General features: G+C 39.8%; 1 protein-coding gene across 1 annotated transcript in view; it reads right to left on the reverse strand.

Moving 5' to 3' along the window:
- Positions 1-27,843, reverse strand: part of BMERB1 (bMERB domain containing 1) — a 61,078-nt gene that overhangs the window by 8,443 nt on the left and 24,792 nt on the right. Inside the window, exon 2 of the mRNA XM_080383473.1 lies at positions 15,169-15,292. Coding sequence (XP_080239599.1) covers positions 15,169-15,292 — 124 coding nt within the window. The remainder of the gene's footprint in view (positions 1-15,168; positions 15,293-27,843) is intronic.

Consider the following 27,843-nt stretch of genomic DNA (forward strand, 5'->3'; position numbering starts at 1 on the left):
GCTGCATCAAGGCTTCCATTTTGAAGTCACACCCTGAGGAATACACAAACAGCCTTTGTAATTAATTCTACATTCTTCAACTTGGATGTCACCAACACTATCGTTGCCCACAGATCTCTGAGTCCTTGTTTCATAATCCTGTGCCTGAAGGGTAGATTGCCTGTTGCTCAGCACCTGAAGATAGCTAAAGTGCTATCAGGACACGGGTTGTCACAGTGGTATTTCAGGAGAGGTAAACCTGAGAGATTAGAGTGTGTCTGTATGTGACAGTGACTGCGTGAAGGATAATGCAGTCAAATTATTTCATTAAGTGAGGAGTGGAAAAAGTAGGTGTTTCTGGCACAAATAAGATTTTAATCACAATCCAAGAGCTTTATTTTCCCTGCTGCCTCTGCGTGGAATGCAGACCTCTCCAGGGAGCTGTCCTTCAGCTGCTTTGCTCCTGTTGTTAAGACACGTTGATTCTTTTATGATTTGCTGCTTTGGTTAACTCCATCTTGCCTCTTCTACTTTTTGTGCTATGACAGCTGTTCCTATTGCCTTTTACTTCTCTCTTCCCAAAATATAACAGTGACATGCCTCTGATAATAATTTTTATTGTTGACCTCTTTTCCCTGTTTCAGAAGCCACTGTTAATTTTGCTGGGGATCTGTTCTCCCCTCATACATCTATCTTGTAAAACTTACTTTTATTGGGAAGATCAGCTTGCTAGCTTCAGGGCTAGCCCATGGTTCTGTGTGTGTTTAGGACACTTGGAGGCAGAGACATTTATACCAATGATTATTCTTACTTGGGCTCCCCATATTATTCATGCTGATCACAGGAAAAGCCTGGTTTACTCTTGAGATCCATCATGCTAAATGGTACTGAAATTACTTTTAACAATTAACAATCTTAAACATTATCCCCTCGGGAAAATCAATATTCAAAGTGTGCTGGGATGTGAGCAAGCCTCACAGCTCCTTATCCATTTGATGTTCATGTAGTTTGGGTGTCGTTAATATATCTGAGGAAAATGATCATAGTTAACAAAGATGACAGTTTCTTGGCAAGAAGTGTTCAATATTGAACTGCTGTGTTCAGATGGTATCTAGGGGCCAGACCCTCAACTAGAAGAGAACAGTGAGTTTCTACAAAAGAGATTTCCGTGACTTACAGAGAGAAGAGATTCTTTTTTCTGTATCTGGTAGATTGGGCTTTGTTCTGGGAAGATCTGAAAAATACTAATTAAAATACCTCACTGTACCAGTCTGGCTCCCTGCCCTCCTCGAGGTAATCTCAAATGCTGATGTCACTGCTCTTATCTCAGGATTTTCAGGAATTTAAAATAACACTGGTAGTTATGTTCCAAGCGAGCAAGATCATCAGTGTTCAGTAGTCCCTATAGCCCCTATGCTCAATTTGTGGAAAAGGTACTGTAGTTGCAGTTCCTCCCATTATTTTGACTTCTTTTAAAATCTAACTGCACAGCATATAGCTAGAACTCTCCATATATATTCTTAGCATGTCTTCTTCCTGACACCTAAACTTTGTTCCTGCCTTGTAACCAACAGGAGAGAAGTAAGTGCCTGGCCAAGCACTTAAGAGCTGTAACAGCTCTGTGAAAATCTGAATTCCAAAAGTCATAAGCTAGGTGACTTGTCCAGAGTCCCAGCTCTGTAGGTTAGTGTGTTTTGATGATGAACAAAGTCTAAACCCACCATCTGCACCAATCCCCTTAAGTACATGGAAACATCTTTACTCCCATCTGTGTCAAACAGCCGTTGTGTTTCATCTGTGGTGCTGATTAGGAGAAAAGCAAAAGCTATGGCTAAATGACTAAAGGAGGGCTATGGGACATGTTCGTAAAAACTATGTGAAGACTTCATCCCTCTGACAATAAAAGCAGGAGGTACAGTGCTTGTAACTATAAAGCACATCACACATCTGCTAGCAAATAATACTGAATGTAGGGCTAAAATTGCTGTCCTGAGCAAGAGTCAGCTTGTTGCCCTCAGTAAAGTCTGAAGTTCCTTCTCAAACTCCTGGGAAAGAAAGTTCTTGGAAGACCATTTGATCTGTACTAGTACTATGGACCTTCCCCTCTTTTTCCCCTTATGCTTTGGTTCTTAAAAGCCCCAGTGGATTTCTCATTTGAAAGCCGGGTAGTCAGCAGGGTTTGAGTGACAGCATATTTGCATTACCATCGGGCCTCTTTAGGAAGTGAAAAGAGCTTTTGGGAACCTTAAAGAAAGCAAGAATCTGCAGAATAGAGAAAACAAAACTCCTTTGGGTCCCCTAGGCTTCTACAGAGAAGCTGGGAAAACCCATTGCGCCTGATTCTGTAGCATTTTCTCTCCTATATGTCAAATCTATCAGAGTGTGAGACAGACAAGAGAAGTTACACAGGCTATTGTCTGGCTTATTTAAGAGCAATGTTACGCTTCCTGTGCACCCGGTGCTTTTCTCAAAGGAGAACAGCACAGCCAGGTTGTTGGGTCTGTGCAGAATGCAATGGCTTTTCCCCTGTAGATATAGCATGGCATAGGGTACTGAAATGACACCCCCCAGGCCCGTTTAAGTTAACGTGCAAAGCTGCTAGATACATTTGCATAAAATCTACAATGTACAAACAATCTTTGCTGACTCTTAGGGACATGGTTTAGTGATGGTCTTGGCAGTGCAAGGCTGGTTGGACTCTATTAATCTTAAAGATTTTTTCCAACCTGAATGATTCCATGATTTTCTGGAATAGATAGTACATTCTTTCCAGTCCCTGTGAAATCATTGTTGATGTTGTAGAAAAAACATCAGTAAAGCAAACAGCAGTTACAATATATCAGTTTCCCCCCAAAGCTGAGCTTTAAATGTATGCCTAGCAATCTTAAACACATGAGTTATGGCTATGATAAAACATTTCTCTTATTAAGAACCCAAATCCATTCCTGGAGTAATTGCAATAGTATTGAACTAGGGATGATTTTTCAGCATGCTTTCATGTATTCCTGACACACTGTCTGCAATTCTGCTTTTCTGTTTCTTGATGGCTTATTGTAAGAAACCGTCTGTATGTTTGGAGATATCACGTAAGCATATATTATTCTTTTCCTCTCTTGGTATTTCAAGCCGTATCATCAAAACCTAAAAGCAGCCTCTCTGTTTGCCCAAAAAAAAGATAAAATAGCTCATAATGAATAAACAGCATGAGCAGAAGATTTTCTAAACGTGTCACAAAATGACAGGAAAATAAGTGGGTCGGAAGACTCTGCAGTGATCTGGCACAGTGACTCAGCCCCAGTACGTGTTCTTGTAGCCCAGTTACCAGGGGAAGAATGCTCTGAGCACTGTCATTCCCATAAAATCCGCAAGTGAAGTGACAGCATGAGTCACCTCACCTGTGCACCATCTGGACTGAGAGCGGGCAGGGCAAGGAAACAGAGGAGACCTCCCTTCCCTGTGCCCTGGCAGGTCTCAGACACTATGGAAGACAGTGGCAGGCAGGACTTAAAAAAGAAACAGACACAGAAGTGTTGTGTTTTAATAGAAATTATTCCAGAACAGCTAAATTTTCCTGTCATCTTTTCAGCTGAGGAAGAAAACAAAATTCCCTAGTGTAAGACCTAGGTATCATCTAGAGCCATGGATGGAAAAAAAGCAAAAATGATAGTAAAAAGCAGTAGGAAAATCACTAAATGCTCACCTTAATGGTCAGCCAAAGAAAAAGAGATGGCCAACATCTGTCGAATGCTTAAGACTTGAGAGTAAGAATTATTAATAACAACTACGTACGCATAAAATGTCTTTTTCGTTGATTTCAGGAAGAGCAGGGCAGTTCAGTGTGTCTAGAGAGCTGCTGCTTTTGCGGAATGACTTTCAAAGCTAGAAATAGATCTGTGCTCTCTCTAGCACGTCTGTTAGAGGAGGTCTTCAGATTCTTTTGTTTTCTGTTATTGCATTAAAGTGCTTGAAGTTAAAAAATGAATGTAGAGTGGTTTTGTTGGTTTCCTTCCCTCTCTTCCAAGAGGACTTGCAGACACTTAGGTTATTTTTAGTTCTGTTTTAATATATTCCTGTCCGAGAAGTAAAACGCTTGTAATTGTTAAGAGTTTCTGAAGACTCTGATAGTGTCAGTCTAGGAGATGGCCTAAGAATCAGACATCATGCAAAGTCACGAGTTGACACGATTACGTGTATCTGGAGAAGGTCTCAATACAGGGATAAGACAATCATCTCCTTGGTGGTGTGACCAATGAACATGCTCAAAAGCAGCCAGTAGTGATGGAGAAATTTGGGTGACTGAAGCAAAGGACTGTATAGAAATAAAAGAGAATTGCTACAGACTAAGATGGTAATTGGTGTTTCAAACTGCAGATTCGTTAAAATACAGATTGAGGTGGGGAGGAGGGACATCAGTGGAGGCTGCTTTTGGGGACTGCAGGTGTTTAAGGCCTTGCCAAAGCTGTGGGGAATCTTGAAAGGTGAAAATATTCTGACACTAGAAGAAAAAAATAAGTTTATGTATGCCAGTCTTCTACGTTTGACTCCATTTTTTCCCTGCCAACTCATCTTAGTTTCTTAAAGCTTATAATTATAAATCTGTGAAATCACAGACAACATTTAATGAATATAGCACACGTTGCCTGAGTCATTACGGAGCGTGTTTATCACCTTGTTATTTAGCTCAGCACTTGGTACTGTTCAGGTTGGAAGACCTAGAGCTGGCTATTAAGATAACAGATTGCTGACCAGCCTGCTTGGCAGGTCAGGTTACAAATCAAAAGTTCTATGATTAACTTTAGTTATTAAAATGAGTTTGTCTATTTTTTCTTGTTAAAAGTGCTCTCTGATGGAGGAAGAGTGGATAGAAACACTGGACTGCAACTTGCGAAGTAATGTAATTCAGCTGTTGCTTCAGAACAATTGAAGACGGCAGGACTTGAAAATCTCAGTCCCTGGAGGTCATATTTAAGGCATATTTCTCAGCAGTTCAGAACAGCGTCTAAAGAAGCTATTTCTGTTTCATTCTCACTGATACTGTTAAATTCTTTTGAGCCTGGTCATCTCCTCTGCCAGTTATGAAGTTTTACTGTCAAATTCAATAGTAACAAGAGGAGCTTCCTGGAAGTGCCCCACTGTGGAGGGGAATATTTCTCTACATGGCAAAAATTGATTAAGTTAACTTGTCTAAAAACATGCAATATGGAGGTTAGATTTAAGTTCAGAAGTACCCATTGCAGCAGCATACAGAAGACTGCATGTAAAAATATAGGGCAAACTTATGTGCATGGTTCATTTAAACTGGTCTGGAAAAAAACAATTTTTTTGTTATTAGGCAGCAGAAGTAGGAAACTTGGTTTGACTGTGTTGTCTCTAGCAGAATCAATGATAAATTTCCTTCTTAATTTGCCTCCTTATTTGATCTTTTCTTATTTTTAAAACCAGAACAGCAACTATGTACTATCAAAGCAGAAAACCATATAAAGGTATCTGGTATAAAATTAAATATTGACAGTCCGTCCATTTCAAGACTTCTCAATTCACTGTTGAATCATCACTGATCTATCCTCTCCTGTTCATAGCAGAAGGCAAGTGAGAGAGACCACTGAAATACCACAGGTCAAGAGTTACATGTTCTGACAGAGCATCCTCGCCTACAGGAAGATCAACTACGCAAAAGGGTGGGCCAAAGTAACTGTGAGTACTATATATGCATGCTGTATTATGAATATATTATCTTGGATACATCATCTCATGAAAGACAATTCATTCTACCATCCACTCAGGCAAACCAGACCATAGATATCTAAGAACTGGGAAATAAAAACCAGTTTGGGATTAAAGGCTACATTCAGAAATACAGCACGAAGTTACTGACCTAAAAATTACTTAAGTCAAAAGATTAAAATACCCAGAGTTGTTCCCTTTTCTGTAAACAATTTGTGACAACCACAACATATATTAAATGAGAAATGCTCATTTAAATAGCATTTTAAAGAAAACTTTTAATTAAATAATTACTTTCTTAGCTGTCCAACAGAGATGATAATGAAAATTTCTCCTTAAAAGGAGGAATTCTTTTCTTTTTCAAGAAACAAACATCTCAACTAACAGGCACTATGTTCATTAAATACTTTGGTAATGATATGTTTATCATTATACACCACTAAAAAAATGCTTTTCCTTTCTGAGCATTTTAACATAGCATTTTTACTGCCACACAGTTGAAAGTGTAATGTCATATTTTTCTCTGGGGTTGACTGCTGTCAAACAGGGCAAAGGTGATAGCTCTGCAGAGAGATCAAACTGAACCAAATGCATTTTTCTTCCCTTTTTGATAGCTGGTTTGTATTTATACTTTCAGCTTAAAGTGCAGTCTAGAACTCTGCAATTCTGTCCTGAACTCCTGTTCCTGAGGCTTCCAGGCTCCCATCTGAAAAGCTGAGAGACCCTCACCAGAGCTGGACCTTGCAGGAATTACCAGTTCTACAGTGGGCATGCTGACATCCTTGAGGCCTCTAGATCCATGGCTAGGATGGGACTAGATCCTAGATTCTAGTCCCCTAGAAATGCTGTCCCTAATCTCAGAAGCCTGAAGCTTTGAGCATCTGACAACTCTCATTACAGAAACCAGGTTGTGCCATTTCCCATCGTACAATTTCCTGATTATTTCCTCAAGGATGCTGGGTATTTGCAGGTGAGACACCATTGTAATGTCCTTGGGATGCAAAAGGTGAATGGGGACATACATTCATAGCCACAAATTAATCCTATCTTGCAGAAGAGTGTGTGCCACACCAGGCTATATCAATGGGAGAGCCATGGTACACCTCATAAAGCTGGGCTTGGTATTTTTCCTAATGGTACCTCATCTTATGAAGCTGACAACCTGATGTGTATTTATTGAAAAATATATATCATCACACAACGGCCTCCTTTTCTACAGCATCCCAAAGTGCATTCTGTGTTCCTAGAACAACGTACAATCAATCAGGAAAAAAGAAAGAAGGAATTCACAGTGAGTTATATTATATTGTTAAGATTATAGAACTGTGAAGGAGAAAAGATTCATTACTCCTTTCTATGAAAAGACAGATCTTACCAGAAAACACTGACAACAATTCTATTCATGAAAAAAAATCTGGTTTTGTTGGTGTTATTTCTTTGCACTATAGTAACAGCTAGGTGCCAAACTCAGAAAAAAGTACTAGATGCTGCACACATAAGTAAACATGCTTAACCTTAGAGGAGAGAAAATAGATAATATACAGGACAAAGACAAAATCAAAACTGGCCAAGAAAGCAAGTCAGAACACCTGCTTAGCAATATATAACTAGTGAGTTACCACCGCTATTTACACCTCTGACAGCCTGTTTATCTCTGTACACTCTCCCTCCCTCTCACCCTTATCTAGGGTGATGCTCAGTGTGTGTCACTGTTGCCACACGTGGCATTAAGCCATGGAGAAGTCACAGTTGATGCTACAGTTACTAAAAACAGAGATAAAGTATTTGGATGAAAAAGTAATTAAAATTTGAGATGGACTTCATTCATACAAAGACAGCAATCATTACTGCCTTTTCACACTTCAGAATGGTAACGCTCCACGTAAGCAGGCTTTGTAGTACAGTATTACTTCTTGAGTTTAGCCAGTAATGAGAGACTGCTTATTTCATGTTCCCACTTTGTGTGAGTCTACTAGATTTGCTGCATGCATTCTAAATTAAAACACTGAATTTCTGAGTTGATTTATTGAAGGTTATCATCACCAAAGGATTTAACTTCTCACTTCTGCAGTTCTTGGATAGCTTGATGTTGCTTCACTTTGCAGTGGTTGTGTAAAGCGAGGCAATCAGCAAATATACCTTTTTGTACTTCAAAATACCAATCTGCTGTGCATACTGCAAAGGACATAAAGGTCAGAATCCTATCTGACCTCTGTTGGTGTGGTGTTGTTCTTAGGAGGAATGTGGACTATAATTTTTTCTCCATGATGAATTTGTCCTAAATTTGAGATTCTACCATTATGTCCAGTACCCTACAGAATGACTGTTACTGACTATCCCACCTTTACTACTGCTAGCAATGGATACATCGATATCATAGCAACAAAAGAGACATTTATGGGGCTTTTTTGCAAAGTGGGAAAAGGGTAAAGTTTGAAAAGGCAAGTAAAGAAAAAGTAAGCCTGACTGGAAGCAAGAAAAAAAACCCAAAAACAAACCAGGGTTAATTATGTACTCTGGACAGCTAATGAAGCTGTGGGAGTGCTAGTATAATACCAGGGCAAAGTCAAGTTGCAGCAAACTTATTTACATAAAAGGTAAAAAATTGTTCCTGGGATTGCAAGTAAGCAAACATAATAGTGTCAAATGGTTTAAAAACTTGAATGGATCCATGGAGAATTTGGATGATGTAGATCTTATGAGCACTCTGGAGACGAGGGAGTCATCTAATCATGTGTAGTGGGAGTGTACCAAGACAATGACCAATTTTAATTCTGCTAAGTCAATGTGAAGGTGAATTTGGCTTTTTCACAGTATTAGTTTAGCAATGTAATAACCGCACAGACATTAAGCAAATACTGTGTGTTATAATATTTTTACAGATAAAACAAGTTTAATGAGGTAAGTAAAGCTGTTTTCAACAATTGCCTAAAGCAACCTAATAGGTCTTACTATTTAATATCTTATATTCCCTACACATACAGTTGCCATTCAGTATCATCTACATGGCAGAAATAACCACTCCCAAGACAGCTATCACAGGTGGAAGCAACTTCCACAGTTTTAGTTCAAGGTCATCCAATATAGCTGGCTTCAACTTTTGCTTTCCATCTGGAAAGCCAGCAGTATCAGGTACTGGCAGATTTCCCAAGGAGCATGTTTCATGATGACAGCGAATGCTATAAGAACTCCATGCCTTTTCCATTCACAGGCACAAGCAGTAACCATGGGTGATAAGATCTCACCTATACTATTAATATTTACTGGGTCAGAATATGCTAATTCATTTTAAAATGCGTGAATTTTGCACTACAAGTGATTTTGAGGTTCAGTTTTGATCGGTTCCTATATCATATAGAGGTCTCAGGTTTTGCTGCCTGTTTCCTCTGTCAGCTAAATGGAGCTAACTCATGCATTATCCATTTTTACAAGTCTTTCTCAGCACAGTAGATTTCCATGCCTCCCAGTGATATGAATCCTAAACTGCTTCTGAAGCCACACGCAAGTATCCATAGCAGTAACACATCCAATGTGCAATGAAGAGGATGCTGCCTGAGCAGTTCCCTCAGCTTTTGGGTCTGTTATCTCACCAGGAAAAAGAAAAAGGAAGTGGGACAGGAGAATTAGAGAGGGAGAGAGTGTGCATGTTCTGAAGTGGTATGTTTGCTTTCTTTAATAGCAAAGACAGATTGAAAATTTACAGTTTGACCCAAAACTCTTTTTATAGAGAACATTTTAAGAAATGAGCTGAGAATCCTGAGAAGCAAATGAGGGGGAATGCTGGCTAGCTATAAACTGATGCTTTTCCATATGTACTGTCTCCTTCATATCAATATGTGCTGAGTCCTTAGCTTTTCTGAAAATAAACCCAGAAGAGCTGGAGATAGCATATGATGGCTTTAAGCTATATTTTCATTTCCTGGCTAGGCTGGAGATGGTCACAACAGCTCCTGCCATGATTTTATGAAATTTCAGAGTATCATTAACATAGAAGGAGAGATGCTACAAATTGCTACATATTGCTACACATAGCCACAATTGCTACATAACCTTGACATATCCTGAGGAGGTCCATCCTAGGCACTAAGTGAGCCCGGGTCTTGTGACAAAAATAAGATTTGATAATGTAATTACAGAGCAAATAACAGTACATCTGCTGTGCTGTGACTATGGTTGCCTGAGCTAAAATGTGATTGCACAGCATAAATTGTGGCATTACCTAATCGAGGAAGGCTTGATTTTATAATCTGAAAATTGGTTCCATGTAAACTTTAGGTAATTCTTCATAGCAAGCAGGAATTCAGCTGGAAATAGTATGGACTTCCTGAATATGAAGAGTACAGCTGTCTTCAGCTGCCCTCCTTTTCAAAGGAGGAAATAACATTATGGAGCAAAGGCTTACAAAGGCTAGTATCTGACTTACAATTTGCACCCAGGAAAGATCATGACCTCTTAATCAATTGCTTCAGCTGATTTTCCTTTCTTTATTTCTTTGTATCAATAAAAGGAAAAACAAGAATTATCAGAAAGCTGGCCTCTCTTAAAGTATACACTACAAGGTGAACTATTTCACTGTGGTATGTAGTAAAATATGTACAAAAAGTTCAGCTGCTTCCCTTGCTTTTCAAATAGAAAGATTTCAGGGGAGAGGCTAAGACCATGCTGTCACACATTTAATTTTATTGAGCTTCACTCAGGAAATTGTGTTTTGCAATAAAGAAGACTCATAAATTTGAAAACCAGGTATGTCAATTGGAGTTTCCTGTATTGTTATGGTTTTGCTTCACTTCAGAGTTCCACAGTTACACTGTTTAAATATGTATTTGTCTTTAAGTGCTTTAGTTTTTAATTACTGAAATGAGGTCTCACATTAAAGTTTAGTACACCAGTAAGGAATTTCCACTTTCATCTGCAAGGCAGAGACAAAAGAGAGTGCAAAGGACTACAAAGCAGTACAAAAAAGAAAAAACACGTTTTGAAACTGTACAGATATTTGTGGTTTTCACTTAAAAATTTTTGCCATTTCATTTTTAAAGAGGGTAAATCTTGTTTGCATTGTTCTCAATGAATGTTCACTACTTCTGTACTTTGGGGAGGTTTTTCTTTAACACGGTGATAGGCAGACTACAGAAATACCTATATTTGTCTGAGAACAAATATAGTTATTCTCCTTCAATAGTAAATTCTCGGTCTGTCACTAAACAGTACATATTGCTCTGTGGGACTGCAGACACAGAATTTGTGGGCCTGGTACAGAGATGCAATTGCAGTACCTTCTTACAGAGACCTTCTGAATTTTAAGGTAATTTTGATGGATATTAGTACACATCTGACTTGTCCACCAGTTAGGAATGATGCAATTTCTGGAATCTGTCAGTAGTTGTCTGCCAGACAGTTTAATTTTCAGAGCTGTGCCCTGTGAACTGTGCTGAGCGCAGGCTGGAACCCGGGTGTGTGGCCTTTCTGGGTGCTACACTCAGGGTGATCTGAGCAGTGAGTGTGTTTACTGAAGGACAGGTGGAAGACACGTATATTTAACAGCCCTGCATCCAAGTACCTCCCAGTTTTCTGGAAGACCTCCTGGGACAGACTCAACCGGCGCCCCTGTGCAGAGCGAGGGGCATCGGAGGTAGTCAGTAGGAAAACATAGGTTTTTGGGGGTCTTAGCTGGCAGCCCATGACCCTTTACGTCACGTAGCCCAGCAGACAACAAGGGGTGTGCACAGAGTTTGTGAAGAAGGAAAAAAATTCCTCAGAGCCGTTGCAAGAGGAGGGTGAGTGTCAGGGGAAGGATGGCCACAGTGGCCCCACAGACAGGGTAGCCATTTTGTATTGTGTGGCTGAGCTGCTACAGAGTGGCAGCCATTTTGTCTCATGGCAGCAGAGCTCATTTCACCTGTGAGGGCAAGCAATTAGCATTGTCTTGCATGGGTCTGCAGTGGAAGGGCCCTTATGAAGGAACCTCTCTAAACTTTAAAGAGAAAGTGTGCTGCTTACTGAAGGAATTTTTGCTGCTCTTTCCCTTCTTCAACCAGAATCATAAACCTGCAGGTGGGTGAGGTCTCTTATCTGGTGACTGACTTCAATATCACGTGAGTTACTATTCCCAACTGGGTCTCCAAATCCCTTTCTATGGGTGAGAAATTTCTTCCTGAGATTAACCTTTCTGCTGATGGCCCAGAGTGATGATCATGAGTAATTTTAATATCCAGTACAGCACAAAGCAACTTGCTTATTCACAGTGTGACTGTTGCAAAGAAGTGGGGGGAAATTCATAAACTAAAAAAAAAAAAAGCGTTCATGTTTTACCTCAATACTTAATCACTGAAATGTATGTGACATTTATTCAAATATAATTGAAATTTTCCTCAGTTTTGAAAACTGAAAAGCTGTGTCTGTGGGATCAACAGTATGTTTGATAGACACAGGCTAACAGATGAGACACAGAGTCTACTTGGATATGTATGAGAAAAACATCCCACATATTTTTATATGGTTTTTGAACACTGCTCTGTACCACTTTTTAAGTCTAATACTACTCAATTATTTTATTTTTTAGTTTAATCCCACTGCCTGATTCTCAAATACTTTAAGACTTGTCTTGAAATAATGATGATGGTTAAGTGTCTGGCTTTTATTTCTTCACCATCCCACTTTTTCTTTCACCCCTACAAGGGTGACTCTTCTAAAGCTTTTAGTGATGATGAACTGTTCAGTAAAGATTCTATTTAGATATTGAAGTGTTACCAACTGTGAGTACTGTACTATAAAATTTGTGTAGTGATGTAGGAGCAACGTATTTCATTTTATCGCTTTTGTTGTCCTACAGACTTTATTAGTCATTGGTGTTACTTTGTTCAGTAGGGAGAGGGAATATGAACCTCATAGTATTGCTATGGTGAAAATAAGGCCTCAATGCCTTAACTTTTAAAGCAAGGAAAGATGTCTGTATGTTTTGCTGAAGACTCCCTCATGTAGAGTTCACGTCATTTGAAGAGAGACACATGCTATATAGGTCACAGCTGAGAAACTGCCTGAAAGAATATTACATTATCAACAATCTCACATATCATCAGAAAAAGTTTTCACTGTTTCACACACAAGTGTGAAAAATGCAAACCAACTCCAGGCCCCCTGAGCATCCAGACCTTGCTAGGTGTTTTTTTCAGTTGGGTTTGTTTTTCAGAGGGCTTTGTTGGATTTTTTTTTTTTTTTTGTACTGGCTGATACGCTAACATGGAGCAGTTCTCTGCCAAATGCCCTTATTTTATAGCTAGTGCATTTGTTTGGGCAAAATGTTGACATAACAGTTAAAGACAACACATGTTATTGCAGAGCTGTCTCAAACATCAGTAATGGTGAGTTTTATTATTATCCCACCTCAATCTTCTTTGTGCAGCTTCTTCAAGGAAAACAGTAATTTAAATTAGTAGTCTTAGAGCAAGTTCCTTCCATGGATTAAACCTGTATCACTCTGACAGGGGAAGAGCTTACTCTGATTTCCACCAGCAACAGGTCTAGCTTGCAGTGTTTTGTTTTCTTATTCTTGACTGTGAATACCGTTAAAATAAGTGTCTGTGCTGTGAAGAGTTGTGGTAGTTGCTGGTGTGTGTAAGTGAAGCTGATAAGGCTGTATGCCTCCAACAGGAGGGAACCATGGCCACCAGTAGGGCTGGTGATACACGCAGAGCACAAGCCCTCTAGTTTATTTCCTTTGGTCGTTTTTGTGGGATTTTTTGGCAGTGGCAGAGACCTCAGTCCCTCTTGCTGATAACAGTGGCAGCAGCAACCAGCTTGGCTTTCCATGACTTAGAAGAGACAAAAAAGTGGGGCCATCTCTGGCAGTTGCTGCCTCTGTCACCTGCCTGCTTTGCTAATAGCTAGGGCCAAACTTAATGGAGTCTTTGGTGCTCAGAAGAGCTTTCCTCACTCAGACAGTGAACAGCTGGGGAGTGCTCTTGGGTAGCTCTAGGCAGAGTGTGTTTGGATGACATCTAATGCAGGAAGAGTACTGTTGCACAGTAGGAATGTCAGTTATATTCCCTTTTCAATAAGCAAGCTCCTCCGTGTTAAATTCCTTATTCAAACACCTGCTAGGCAATACAGAGTAAAGAGTGTGATGAGTATGAGCATGGGGGAAATGAACAGACTGGATACAAGAACAAACAGAACAAGTGATGAACGTGCAAAACAATGACAAGCAGATGTCCACCATGGCTCTTATTCACTGAGACAGTTTATTCCAGTGCTTTGTTTGATATAGAAAATGTCAAGAAAAGTGCAGAGTTCAGTGATGAGGCTTCTTCCAGATAAACTTTCTGTACAAGCCAATAACCAAGTAAGTATTTGACTACCAGAAGCGGGTGGGACAAAACCTTTCCTATTTACTTTACTTGTACCACTACAGCAGCATCAAAAGTCAGTGTCACTATTACTAGTCCTTATTTCCAAAGATGTCTAAGCAGTGATTCTGGGCTGAAGTCTTCTGGGATAACACTCAGATGCAGATGTCTGTGCTGTTTGAGGATGAGGCTTTCAACTTCTGGCAGTGCATGTCAGGGCACTGAAATTAACCTCCAGGTGTAAGGGTTAAAGTACCAGTCCTGCCTTTGTACTTTAAAGGGAGAAGAGAACAAGTGAGTTTTTTCAGGCTATTGTAGCTTCATTAATGCCAAGGGTCTGGGTTCAAGCAGATTTTAGGTCTACTGAAGTTCTTGGCCTATCAGCATAGGCATTAGTTTCCCACCCAAGGTACTCACAGACAGATGGGACTTCGAAATAATATATATAATCCTTATTAATAAAAGTCCTGGTCTTCTAAATCCAGTGATTTAGGAATATAAACCACATTGACTTCGTCATCAGAACTGGATTAATATTCATGAACCTTCAGCGAGGCTCCTATGCCTGACCCTTTGACAGTTTTGAAAATCTTTCTTGGAGTATTACTATTTAATTTGCTACATCAAAATATTTTTTCTGTTCGTAACTTAATGGCTTCCATTTAACAAATGTCAAATCTTGGCTGCTATTAGTCCAGAACACAGCGTGCTCTCTTGTGACATGAACTAAGACCACTAATGAAGCAAGGAATAAAGCCTGAATTAGGTTAGACTGTCGAAGCTCCCTACCTGTTGCTGTTTTCTTTAGACAAATATCCTTCCCACAGAAGAGTGAAGTCAGGTATAAAAATGTGCTCTGTAGACACGTACTTTGCTAAAGTTTCCTTTTGTAAGTAATAGATACCTTTTATGTCTTCTGCAAATCATGCGGAATAAAAAAGGCAATTTCCTTTGCAACTACAAAAATAATTTCCCAATGGCATTTTGCAAGCATTCACCTAACAGCGATGCTCTTTATCTTTCTTCCTTTTAAAATGTCAAGCAGATAAAAGTCTTCTAAATAGCATTCTTTCCTATTTTGATTAATTTTGCATAGTGTTTTCCCAGAAGCATTGATACTTACATAAACCTGAGTTCTGATTCTCTTCTGACTAAGACTTCCCGAAGTCTCTGGATCTTTGCCATTTCAAGCTCAATTTCCTCAGGCATCATTGTTGTTTCAGCCATTGAAATGATGTCAAGTTGATCTGTGTGTGAAAGCAGAGAAAATGAATTAAGCTAGTCAAACTGTCTTAATGGGTTTCCTTAGGAATGTAAATTTAATCACAGAGCTATCTGATGGGGTAATTAATGCAAGTAGTAATGCTACATTGACTGGTTTTTCTAGTGTTTTGCTTATTACTTTCAATATAACTATTTTGAAGTGAAAGAATCCCTAAGCCAGTGCCATATATTTTGTTAGTCAATCTATCATACCTCTAAGGAATCCCAGCCCAGTATGTAACTACAGCTACTGTTTCTTAATTGATACCACTGCAGACTCTGAAAGAACAGCCATAGACTGCTACAAAACTCACTCAGAGCAATTACTTCCAATTCTGAAAGCTCCTATCTTGGTTCAAGTGCTGGCAATGTAAACTGATGAAGGTTTCCCATCTTTAATTCTCATAGCTCTTCATGCTATTCCACCATCTCAGCTTGACTAACAGCTAAAGCCCAGACCCACTAGAGAGGAGCCAAGGATGTGATTAGAAATGACTTAGGGCCTAACTCCTCGAGGGGCTGAGTGTTTCTCACTAGAGCACTGAAATTAGTTGAGGAGGAAATAAACGCCACTTCACAGTAATTACTTGGCAACTGTTAAGGCCAGGATCCTTCTATGATTATTTCTCTATAATTGATGTATCACTACTTCTAATTCAGGGAGAAACAGGGCTATGAACTGTATTCATTGAAGGCAGAAGGAACCAATTTATAGAAGGTGGATTTGGGAAGGAGCAACTTGGCCTCTGGAAAGCCTTATTCCAAGGGTTCACCATACTTGGCCTTCATTTTGAACAACAATTTAGAGACTAAAAAATAGAGTGCCTGCATGTTTGGTACCCAAATGGAGACATATTCCTGAAAGCAGGCCTGTTTCAGCTGTATTGGTTTCAAAAAAGGAAAACTGAGAGGTCAAAAGGTACTCAGCATGATTATGCAGGAAACAGGAGACAAAAAGCATCAGGAAAAATAGCTGTCCAATTAATTGGAGATGAATTCCGAAGTCCCTCATGACAGACTAAGCACAAACAGCTGAGAAGAATTTCTGACGGAAACTTGGAGTAGGAATTAAAAGATCTCAACAAACAGCCCTTGCATGAGCTTAGTTCACAAACACCTGTTGTCTCAAAATGGCAACAAAGAAATTCTATAGTATATAAAGAAAAAACAGGAAAATATATATCTTTTTAAAGTTAATCTGATAGTATTGTCTGCAAGCTTTGGCTTCAATTCATAATGAAGAAAGTAGGTAAATAAATATTAAAAACCACTATTTTTTCCAAGATAACAGAATCTTGAAAAAAAAAATTGAGGCAGATTTTAAAATGTCCCTCATGAGAGAACATTTCTCAGTAGTTGTTTTTAAAACTCAAATTGCGAAACTGGTTGGTAAAGTAAGGCTATCATGTGTCTGAAGACACAACTGCCACCTGTAGAAGATGGATCTTCCTATTAGAAATCATTGCGTTTGTTGGGGTGTATTTAGTTGAGGTATAGCCTAGATGTCCGGCTGCACAGGGTAAAGTACATGAGTCTTCTGCAATCCCAGCCACTAAGTTAGATGTTGAAATAGAACCTAAAAGCCATGGAAACTCTAGATCTGTTTGAGGAAGTCTGAACACCACTGAAAATACCTTAGGGGCTGCCCCCACCCTTTCCCTCACCTCACACCCTTACCTGGGTGTGTGGGAATGAGGAGCCATAGCAAAATCTTGAACCTATTTGCAGAGTACACGTGCTGTGCTACCACTAACAGATGGGCAGAATTATAATTTAATATTCACTAGGTGTTTATCAGACATCAGTCAAAAGAAACTAGAACAAAGGTTCTGTAAGTATAATTTTGCCTCTTGGTGCTTTTTGGGGTTGCGGAGTTATTTTAACTGCTTACAGCATAATTGGCTTTGGTGCAAATTTATTTTCCAAAATATTAAGTAAGAGATAGTAAGTTATTCTGATGCTACCGTGAATTAAAGCCAATAATACTGGTAATTAGAAAGATAAGCCACAAATACATTACACATACATACTTATTTTAAAATAAGTTCTCAAGAGCTCAGAAAACAGGAAAACAACCTCTAACTATTTTATTTCCACTCTCCAACTCTAGCTGTAAATGCCCCAGTGTTACCCCTTGGATCAGATCAGCTGTCATACTGTGATTTCAATAATTCAGGAGGGGAATTGTGAACAAGCCTTATGCCCTCAGTACGTGCTTGAAGCCAACACAAAAATTAGTGTGGCAAGCAATAGTCTAGTCTGACCTCTTGCAGAACAGTCACAGAATCTCCTTCACATCCCACTCAATGTGTGCTTGAACCAGAAAAAAATATTTTTGAGAGCTACCCAAAATTATGCAATGTTTTCAAAAGAATCAAAAATATAAGCAAGGCACCACAAGTTTCAAAGTAGAGGAAAATAAATATAGAAACCATAAGAAACTAGTTTGCAACTTGTCTGCAAATTTAGAAATGTAGCTAGAATAACAGAGATATATGGAGTGGTTTAGTTTATCTTCATAGCAGTGCAAGTGCTGTGAACATACTGTAAGGAGATTAATTCTCATGGAGATCTCAAACCAGAAGGTATATTGACAAGAGCTGGATTAAGGGAACTTTGACAGGAAAAACCAGACCAGGCAGTTGAAATGGGAAGAAATTTGAAGGTGAGGATACAGAGTAAACTGAATATGTAGACACCGTGGTCCTTGAAGAGATTAAAAGCCAGTTCTAGAGGGGTAGGCATGGTCTTCCATGGAGAAGGAACAGAAGTCAATCTATACTTTATACACGTTCATCTGTGCACTATTAAGGAATGATACCATTTCTGCACTGAATCTCCAGCTTTCCTAAACCTCCCTTCCTAACAGGTAAAGACTAAGTAGCTCCTTTGACAGCTGACAATTCTCTTTATATAGCTGAGTCCATAGATCTCATAAACCCAAAACAGCTGCAGTATACCACACACTTTGGCCCCCTCTTCAGAGTATGCATTTTTAAGGCAAGCTTTGAGGGAAAAGGCACAATTAGAACACTGTATTTCCCAAAAATCCTGAAATAGCAGAGCACAAGTGTGAGGACAGTCTAGAAATACAAGCCTCTGAAGAGGCCACAGGTCAGGATTCCCACCTCACACCTTCACCATTGTGATGCTTACAAATCACCAACCTATTCATGTCTGAATTTCTCTTCTAATATTGTGGATAACTGTTTGGCCTACCTGGCAGCAGCTATGCTAAAGGATAATTAATTATTTTTCATAAAATGGTTTGATCTCCTGGGATGTAAACTACTTGGGAAAGAATATGTTAACATTATTAAGCCTTTGAGTAATGCTCTATCTCTGTCCCAGTGACGAATGACACCTTTAGTGCTTTGAGACATGATTCTGAACAGTTTCACACAGGAGTCTCTTACCTTTTCATAAAAGAAAGTAGAAAGGTTTCATTTTATTTAAAGCAGGCATGCATTAGGCAACTGTTTTTTAGCATATATTGTTATTAAGCTCTGTTTCTGGTAGTAAACCAAAATTCATGAAGAAAAAGTGGAGATGACACAGATTAGTCACAGCCAGTGACAGGATGAAGCTATTGTGGCTGCTTTACAAGCTCCAGGATAATTTTCAGTGACCAAGAAATAAGTAAAATATTATTACTGTATGCACAAAAATATTTTATTATTAAAACAATGACTAGATAGATGTAAAATTATCGAGCTTTTACATATAATGAGAGGGACTGAAGAGGTAAACCTGAAGCTATTTATACATACTTTTGCCTTAACTTAAATGCAGACTGGTGTAATTAAACTGGATATTAGCTAAATGATCACATTTTATCTTCAGTTTGCCAACCAGAAATGGAATGTTAGCCACCTGTGATGAAAAGCAACAACAACAAAAATAAAATGCCTATTAAGTCAGTATGTGCAAAGAAAACTTTAAAAGAAGCCTGAAGTGATACAATGAGAAATGGGAGAATGCATTAGACCTGGCGTCAATAGTTTCAGACAAATTGGTAAGGAATGCTGTGAGGAAAAACTAATTATCAGCAAAATCCTGCTGCTGTCACTTGATGTGAGCATTTTGTTCACTGAGAAGCTCATTGTGCTCTATAACCTTTAGCTGGTTTAATTCTAATTTGAGGGTTTTGTTGTCGCCATCTTTGTCAAAGACAGGGCATGGAGAAGGTGAGGTGTATCAGTAACACAAAAGGTCCCAAACCTATGTGTAGGAACCCAAACCTGTGTCATTCTTATTCTGATGGTATGTACATACTGAATAGCAATTGGACCTCTATTCCATGAACACCTAAAGCAGCAGGCAGGCAATTTGCAGTCTAGAGGCAGTAAGAGCTGAGTGCTGAATTGCTTACAGATACATAGCAGGTGTGTGGCAGAGCCAGTAGAAATTGTGCTGGATCACAGTGTCTCTTTGACATTGTTTATCCTTTTTCTTGCTTGTGAATCTGTTGCTGTTTGGAAACTATTGGTTACTCAGCCTTCAAGAGTCACCTCAGTCATTTAGCAACAGAAATGCTTCAGCATAGGTAAGGGTAATGACCCAGCTACTCTGCCACTTTTTTTTCATCTTTGACATGGAGGGACCATCTTGAGCAAGACTCTGTGTTCAATCCATGACTGCTGAGAGCTCTTTAAAGCATTGCAGTACAAATCAGCTGCATGGCTTCTCTAATGTGGATAACGTTCAGCAATAAACGAGGCTGCTCAGCTCACTCAATTACAGTGCTTCAGTTGGAAATTATTTGAAGTCATTGTTAGACTGGATTTAAACTGAGCAGTTTGAGGCCTATTCCCGCTCCCTTAAATTGTCCAATAATAAGATAGTCCTTGTCAAAATACTGTTAATGGCTAAGTTTTGTTCCATATCTGGGTCAGCGTTTTTTGGGCTTTCTCAAGAATTCTGTGAAATTAATCCTTTTTCACTTAAGTATATTAAATGTTAATAGAGCGTGGTGTAGCAAGTGCACTCTTACTGCTGTTTCAGGTATCAAAATCAAGATTTTCAAGGCCACTGCTAGTTGATGAGCCAAAGCAGAACTAAGCACAGGTTAGAGATGGGTGAAGAGAGACCAGATTGTGCAACTTAAAAACATCATACTGGGTAGAAATTTAAATAGTTGCATGAGGTAGAAAACTAAATAGTGATAGTACAAAATATTCCAGATAAAAGATGTCCATGTGAAAAGAATCACATCATTCCTGCAGTTTGTCACTAGCTTGTCACCTGGCGGCACGAATGACTAGTCTTGTAGCCAGGCCTTTTACTATACCTTTTACCATTGCCTCAAATGTATTCAGAGGCCTAGAGCTGTTTGGGGTTTTTTCTCTTTGATTTAACCCATCTGGAGGAGTGGGCCAATAACTAACCTGTGCAGAAAAAACCTACATCTAATTGCTTATTCCTAATCTAGCCTGCTGCAGCATTCTACTACTGTGAATCCTAATGATTAAATTTGGCATGTGTGTGGAATAGTATTTATTCATGTTTTATGCTGGAATTACCATATAAATATAGCTAATAGCTAAGCGCAATACAAGCAGCTGCAATATTTTTTGTTCCTGGCTTCCCTAACAGGCAGGCAACATTGTCCAATTTGGAATGGGTAGAGTGGGGGAAAGGGGGAAGGTGGCACAGGATACTACCAGTGTGGAAGTGACCTGACTGTCATGGTGCTGAGCACATCCCACCACTCCTGCTCATTTGACTACCTGAGCTCAGGGTTGTTTTGAACATGCTGCAGGTGTCTGGCTTTGAGAAGCCTCAGCAGAGTCTCCCCCTCCTTTCGTTCGGAAGCAGATTTCAAGCTGAGACACTGGCCCTTGGTCCTTGTTCCCTGGCCCCAGGGACCTGGATGTGACTTCACGCTTGACCTTGGGCCTGCCTTGTACTAGGGATTTGCCTGGAGATCTGGAGTATGGCTGACAGGCTGACCATGGTTGTTGTCACCAGACCTGCTCTGCTTTCCTTGCTCAGGTACCATTGGGGTGTGCTCTTACCACTGAGGACACTGTCCCCGCCCCTGCCAGCCTTGTTATAACTCTCAGCACAGGGCTTGCTTTCCTTTCAGAGCTGCCAGCCCTTCTTGTACCCAACGCTGATTCTCCACCAACGCTGATACTCCTCATGACTGCAGTGAACCCTGGACAAATGCTCACTTCATCAGGATTTCCCTTTCTTACTTTTGATGATTTCTGGAGAAATTCCAAAGGAATCTGCATATATAAATACAGACTGGGGGAACCAGTACATTTGTTTCGAAAGCAGTGCACAGGCATATTACCTGCTTCCATGTGCATTACATAAATTCAGTGCTTCACATTCTCTCTTTCCATGAAAAATGCTATGAGTATTTTTGTACTGGCTATGAGTCCCAATGTCTCTGAGTTAGAAGCTGCTCTGCATGGGTATGAGGAATCAGTCCTCATCCTTCCGCAGAGTACAGTCCACAGGCCATTGCAGGGGGTTCTTCCCTCTGCTTGTCAATTGGCCCTCCTGTCTCATCTCTGGCACTGAAAACAGGCTAGTGATAACACCCAATTTAGTAAAAGTTGGAATCGTGCTGCTGGTTGTACTAGGCCTCGGTAACCACCTAATAGGCTACACTGAGGCAACAGGAGTGCACAAACCTGACAAGTCATAACACTAGGAAAAAAGTAATCTCTAAAGACAATAGTGGTGTGCAGAGGCTTTTACTGGAGGAGCAAAAAGCTAAAGTTCTACTCCCCTTAGATGTGCTGCAGTTCTCAGTGTCACTTTGCTTCCACTGCTGAATACAGGAGATGACATAGCTGAATTTTGCTTCTATCAGGAAGCTTTTTTTTTTCTTTTCTTACTGTGCCTGTTTTTGAATCCCTATTAATACTTTTCCATGGGTTGAACAACACAGTTCATTATTTTGGAATTACTGGCCTGTAGAGCCATGAAACACACTTTGAGCTGACACAAAGTAAGCACATATACTTCACAGGTGGCTAGATGTGCTTTGTCCCTGCAAGTAATGGTGGCCAGAAACTTTCTGACAAAACTGAGACTGCTAGAAAATGCCAGAGAAGTGACATTCAGAGTATTTGGGAGATAACACCTTGGATTCAGTACATTTACTATGAAGACAAAAGGAATGCCTCTGTGTAAAGAGCCTGGTTTCCTGTCAGTGCATGAGGATCCAGAGCAGCCTTGCAGTTCTGGAGATGTTGCATTCTCCATAAAACCCTGAAAGCCAAAGTTGCAACTGAAGCACAGCTCCCAGGTGCACAGGAGGTAATCTTGGAGCCCTGAAATACTGGCTTGAACTAGGCATCAAAGCTTCCAATATTTTTGCCAGACAGCGGGGCACCTAGAAATCCCAAAGCTGTTTTTTCACATGCTCCATGTCTCAGGGTAAACTTCTGGGCTGGTTGATTCCTCTTACAGCTTGGCTTTGCCACAGGCACCTGTGAAATCTGGCATCTCTAGGGAACCCCTTTGGCAGGAAGGAACCAGAGATGCATACTGAAAGCTGATTAAATGCCAGGATTTCAGGGAATGTCACAGTCACCAAGTATCTCTGCTTCTGAACAGTCATTTGGGGAAGGAGAAAAAGAAAATGGGGAATTTTTCTGATTTATGGAGAACTGTGGTGCATCTATGCTTCCAGTAAACCCGAAATACAAAGTACTGGCCACTGTAGCTCTGTACTGTGCTGCGTAAAGATCACTTCTGTTCTGACAGAAACTGCTAGACTAAAGCAATCCCTTCACATCTGTGGTCCATTCAGCAGCTTCAGTTAAGAGATTAGAATTTCATGTCTGTAGAGAGATACTGGTACAACTGTAAAGCAGCACATCTCTCCAAGATGATCAAAATTCTCACACATTTAACCTTGCCATTTGTGGAAGGAGAGGAAATCTTGCTTTCATAGTAATCACAGAATCACTTAGGTTGGAAAAGACCCTTAAGATCACCAAGTCCAACCATTAACCCAGCACTGCCAAGTCCATCACTAAACCATGTCCCTAAGCAGCACATCTACATGTTTTTTGAACCTTTCCAGGGATGGCAATTCCACCACCTTCCTGGACAGCCTGTTCCAATGCTGGACCACCCTTTCAGTGAAAAAGTTTTTCCCAATATCCAACCTAAACCTCCCCTGGTGCAACATGAGGCCATTTCCTCTTGTCCTGCCAGTTGTTATCTAGGAGAAGAGACTGACCCCCACCTGCCTACAACCTCCTTTCAGGTAGACGTAGAGAGTAACAAGGTCCCCCTTTAGCCTCCTTTTCTCCAGACCAAACCCCAGTTCCCCCAGCCACTCCTCATAAGACTTGTGTGCTCTAGACCCTTCCCCAGCCTCGTTGCCCTTCTCAAGGCATGCTCCAGCACCTCAGCGTCTCCCTTGTATTGGGCCCAAAACTGAACACAGGATTCAAGGTGTGGCCTCATCAGTGCTGAGTACAGGGGAACGATTGCTTCCCAAGTCCTGCTGGCCACGCTGTTTTGGATGTAAGTCAGGATGCTATTGGCCTTCTTGGCCACCTGGGCACACTGCTGGCTCATGTTCAGCCGGCTGTCAACCAACACCCTCAGATCCTTTCCCACCAGGCAGCTTCCCAACTACCCTTCCCCAAGCCTGTAGTGTTGGGTGGGGCTGTTGTGACCCAAGTGAAGGACCAAGCACTGAGCCTTGTTGAACCTCATACCATTGGCTTCAGCCCATGGGTCCATCCTGTCCAGATCCCTCTGCAGAGCCTTCCTACCCTCAAGCAGATCAACACTGCCCCCCAACCTCGGTGTCATCTGCAAACTTGCTGAGTGTGCATTGGATCCCCTCATCCAGATTATCGATAACGATACTAAACAGGACTGGCCCCAATACTGAGCCCTGGAGAACACCACTTGTGACCGGCCACCAGCTGGGTGTAACACCATTCATCACCATTCTAATGGTTAGAATCACTGGGAAAAGCACTGTTGCAGCACCAGCTGCAGTGAAAATACTCATTTATTTTGCAGCTGAAGGGAATAAAAAGTACTTTCTACCATCCCTTATGATGATAGCTACTTTTGTACAGATTGCTTATGGAAATAGGTATTTTTTTTTAAATCAAAATGAAAATCTTCTGATTGTAGGACATATTTAACAGCATTAGTAAAGACTAGGAAAGGCACAAGCAACCTAATAAGATGGATTTATTATATAGCAAATACACCAATATTGGAAGGTTGTGTTTCAAATTTTGCTGAATTAATTTTTTTACATTATTTTTATGATTAAATTTTTTGAATCAGCCAACCTTTGGAAGAAGTCATACCTGGGTATTATGGTTATTTGTTTTGCTCTATTCATCTGCCTCTTCTCATTCAGTATTTGACAGCCTCTTGGTCTTGTTTAGTATTCAACATTGAATATCAAAGATAATGTTTCTGTAATATATGAAATTAGTCCTTCCTGTTTTCTAAGAACAGGCTACCATGACTTACAATGAGTATGTACAGTTTTATGCATAGCTTGAATCTGTTAAATTTATTTTCTGCCATCTTTGAACAGTCTGATCAGCATACACTAAGCATGTGTAAGTAACTTTAAAATTATAAACAAAACTTGGAGTTTTCTTTTATGCAGAAACCTTAGTAGTAAGCCCTATACCATATAGACTCTGTAGGGGAGAAAGCATCCAGGTTGAAAGGACAGGAAAGTGCGAGTTTGTCTTGTGGAGATGATTAGCTGCACGGGTCCCTTCTCCTAATCCAAGGCTCACTGAAGTCAACAGGAGACTTTCATTTCAGCTTATTTTTTTTCCTTTTTTTTGCACATGTCATATATAACTTGCCCTTTCAGCCATGCAGCTATTTTTGCCTTTGAAGGAGAGTAAGTTTGGAAAAGTCTTGGAAGTTCAGACTTGGCTTTTCAGAAATCTCTAGCAATCTGTTGGTATTCTCTAAAACTGACTAACCACCTGATGAGTTTTGTGCAGCTAGGCTGTGATATGCTAGCCTTTGGTCAATGCTGAAGGGAAAAAAAATGCCAGAAAAAAGCAAAATAGTAAGACAGAATTGACGTTCGTAATTTTCTTGAATTCAACATATTTGGAAGGCGTCTTTGAATACCACATGTTAACAAAAAAAACCCTGTTGCTAAAAACCACCGGAAGTCATTCTGTTTGCCATATCATTTCCTTCCAAGGTATATTAAATCACCTGATGTCACTGGAGATGGCTCTGTTCAATCAGTCGTCTGTGGTCTGAGTGCAATAGCACAACTATAATATTGGGATTTATTTTGTCCAAGTCATTAATATTTTTTTTAATTATCACAGTTAGATTTACAGTCTAGACATATTACAACCTGAGTTACCACTTCAAAAGTGTCTGTCTCACGCTCCACCATATGACCCCATTTTAAAATTAGGTAAGCAGAGAATATAAAAAGCAATTGTCCACTGCATTTCCAAAATCACTGCTCTGTCTGTTCCATAACTAAGAGCCTCTTGTTATAAAAAGATTCTTTTAGTTGCTTCTCCTGTATATTCTTGTTCTTACCTTCAAGCTTTGACCTTTTATTTTTCATTATTTACCTTTGCAAAAAGCCTGTTGGCAGCAGTCTATTCTTTTCTATTTCAGGCTTCTGTACACTGTGGTCTCACTGAGATTTCTCTGGAAATATAAACGCCAGATTCACAGTGTTGAATATTAACTCCTTCCTCTAACTCTCAAAATCATTTTGGTTTCTATGGTATCAAAGTCTTGCACACTATGGCTCCTTTTACATCTGATATAAGTGCCTGTACCTGCCCAATGGCCAAATCAGAGTCTTAGTTGCTTCATGTCTTTTATGCTGTACTTCTGTAGATCAAGTACTATTGCACTGAAGAAAGGCTGATTTAAAACCTGAACCTGAAAGAGATCCTGCTTTGAGTTTTCTAATTCAACTACATATTCCCAAGCAGAAATAGACATTCAGGCAATAAAAGTGATTGCTAATTAAGGATGGTCTTCAGTACTTTGAGAACTAGAAGTTTTATGGTTAAATGATGGTTCCAACTTTCCAATTTAGGGACCATTTTCTGCCCTTATTCCCTATTTAAAGATATATATCAGCACAAGTCCATAATGTTATGATCTATAAAGATCTTGCCTCTCAAAAAAAGCATCAATTAAATTGTCTTGTTTGTTATCCTGCAAAATTTATAAGCAGTAATTATTCTTGGCTTTGTCTTTTGTCAATTTATGACAGTGCCAATTTCCTAAGTGGGTAATTATGCAACCCTTTAATCTTACACTTCCCCCAGGAAAAAGATCTCTCCAGTCTTAAGAAACTGCTCTGTGCATAGAAGACTTCATTTTGGTTATAATGATACCCTGAAAAACAGCTCATCAATAGTTGTTCATCCTTTCCTGACAATGAAGACTCTGAATCTGCACCACTCTGGAGTTCTTGCAGAAATCTAATGTGATGCATAGGACTTAATGTGATATTCAGACTTAATGTATGTTCAAATCTGCCATCCTGTATTTGGATGATAAATTCCATGTATTCTATCATGCACTTAGGCTTCCAGGTTTCAGCATTCTCCTGATTTTTTTATGCTGTCAAAATTGTGGTACTCTTCTACTTGGGAAGATGGAGATTTGGTTAGCTAAGAGGAAATTATCAAGGACAAGGGAAAGGATTGTGTATGTTACATTATAACAGCTGGTGTAAAGTTAAGCACACGTGAAGAATAAGCTTAGGCTGGAAACAAGTAACTAACCAAAGCAGTAACATTCTGAAGCAGTCTTTCAAGTGCGATATTGGAGGAAAGAAACCAAAGTTGTTTTAAATTAAGATCAGAACATACAGATCTTTAAAGGGTGTGGCCTCATTTTGTGGGGAAAAATTCCAGACAGGTTCTGTGAATAAGCTCAGGTACTGTGACTGCAGTTACAAGAGGGCAGACTCAGGGAGAAGATTAATTTGACCATTATCTGGGGCTTTACACCTACAGATGCAGGTAGGATTTAGCTTTTTGGGGTCCAGTGTCCTCTGCAGTCAGACATTACCCACACAGATTCCAGATTTTTTTCTCCACGTATGAAGTCATAAGGATCCATCCCGTCAAATTAAACTACCACTTCAAGATAGTGCACCATCTCTGCTTTCATATTCGTCCACCTAGAATTAAGGGTGTTTGCTTATGCAAGGAACTGGCTCGGTACAATAGGACAATTTGCTACCTGATTATCTGTAACTAGAATAATTTATTTTCTAGCTGTAAATCTGTGTATGATTTAGTGCTGGTTTATAGCATTATCGTGATTTACATGCAGGTTTTTTTCTACTACTAAGATTCTGCTAGCTTTCTCTATTTTTATATCATGTCCTTGATCTGTGACTCACAATACCCTGGATAGTCCCCTAAACAGTCAATTTTAGGGGGAGAGGGAGGACTTTTCCTCAATAGTAGCCCCTCTGGCCGCAGTTTAAAAACTAATACAAACCATATTTACAGATCAGGAAACAGAATTTCAGCACTCACAGCAATAAATGCCTAAGGAGTCA

The sequence above is a fragment of the Falco punctatus genome (genome assembly GCF_963210335.1).
Source record: "Falco punctatus genome assembly, chromosome: 4".
Lineage (NCBI taxonomy): Eukaryota > Metazoa > Chordata > Aves > Falconiformes > Falconidae > Falco > Falco punctatus.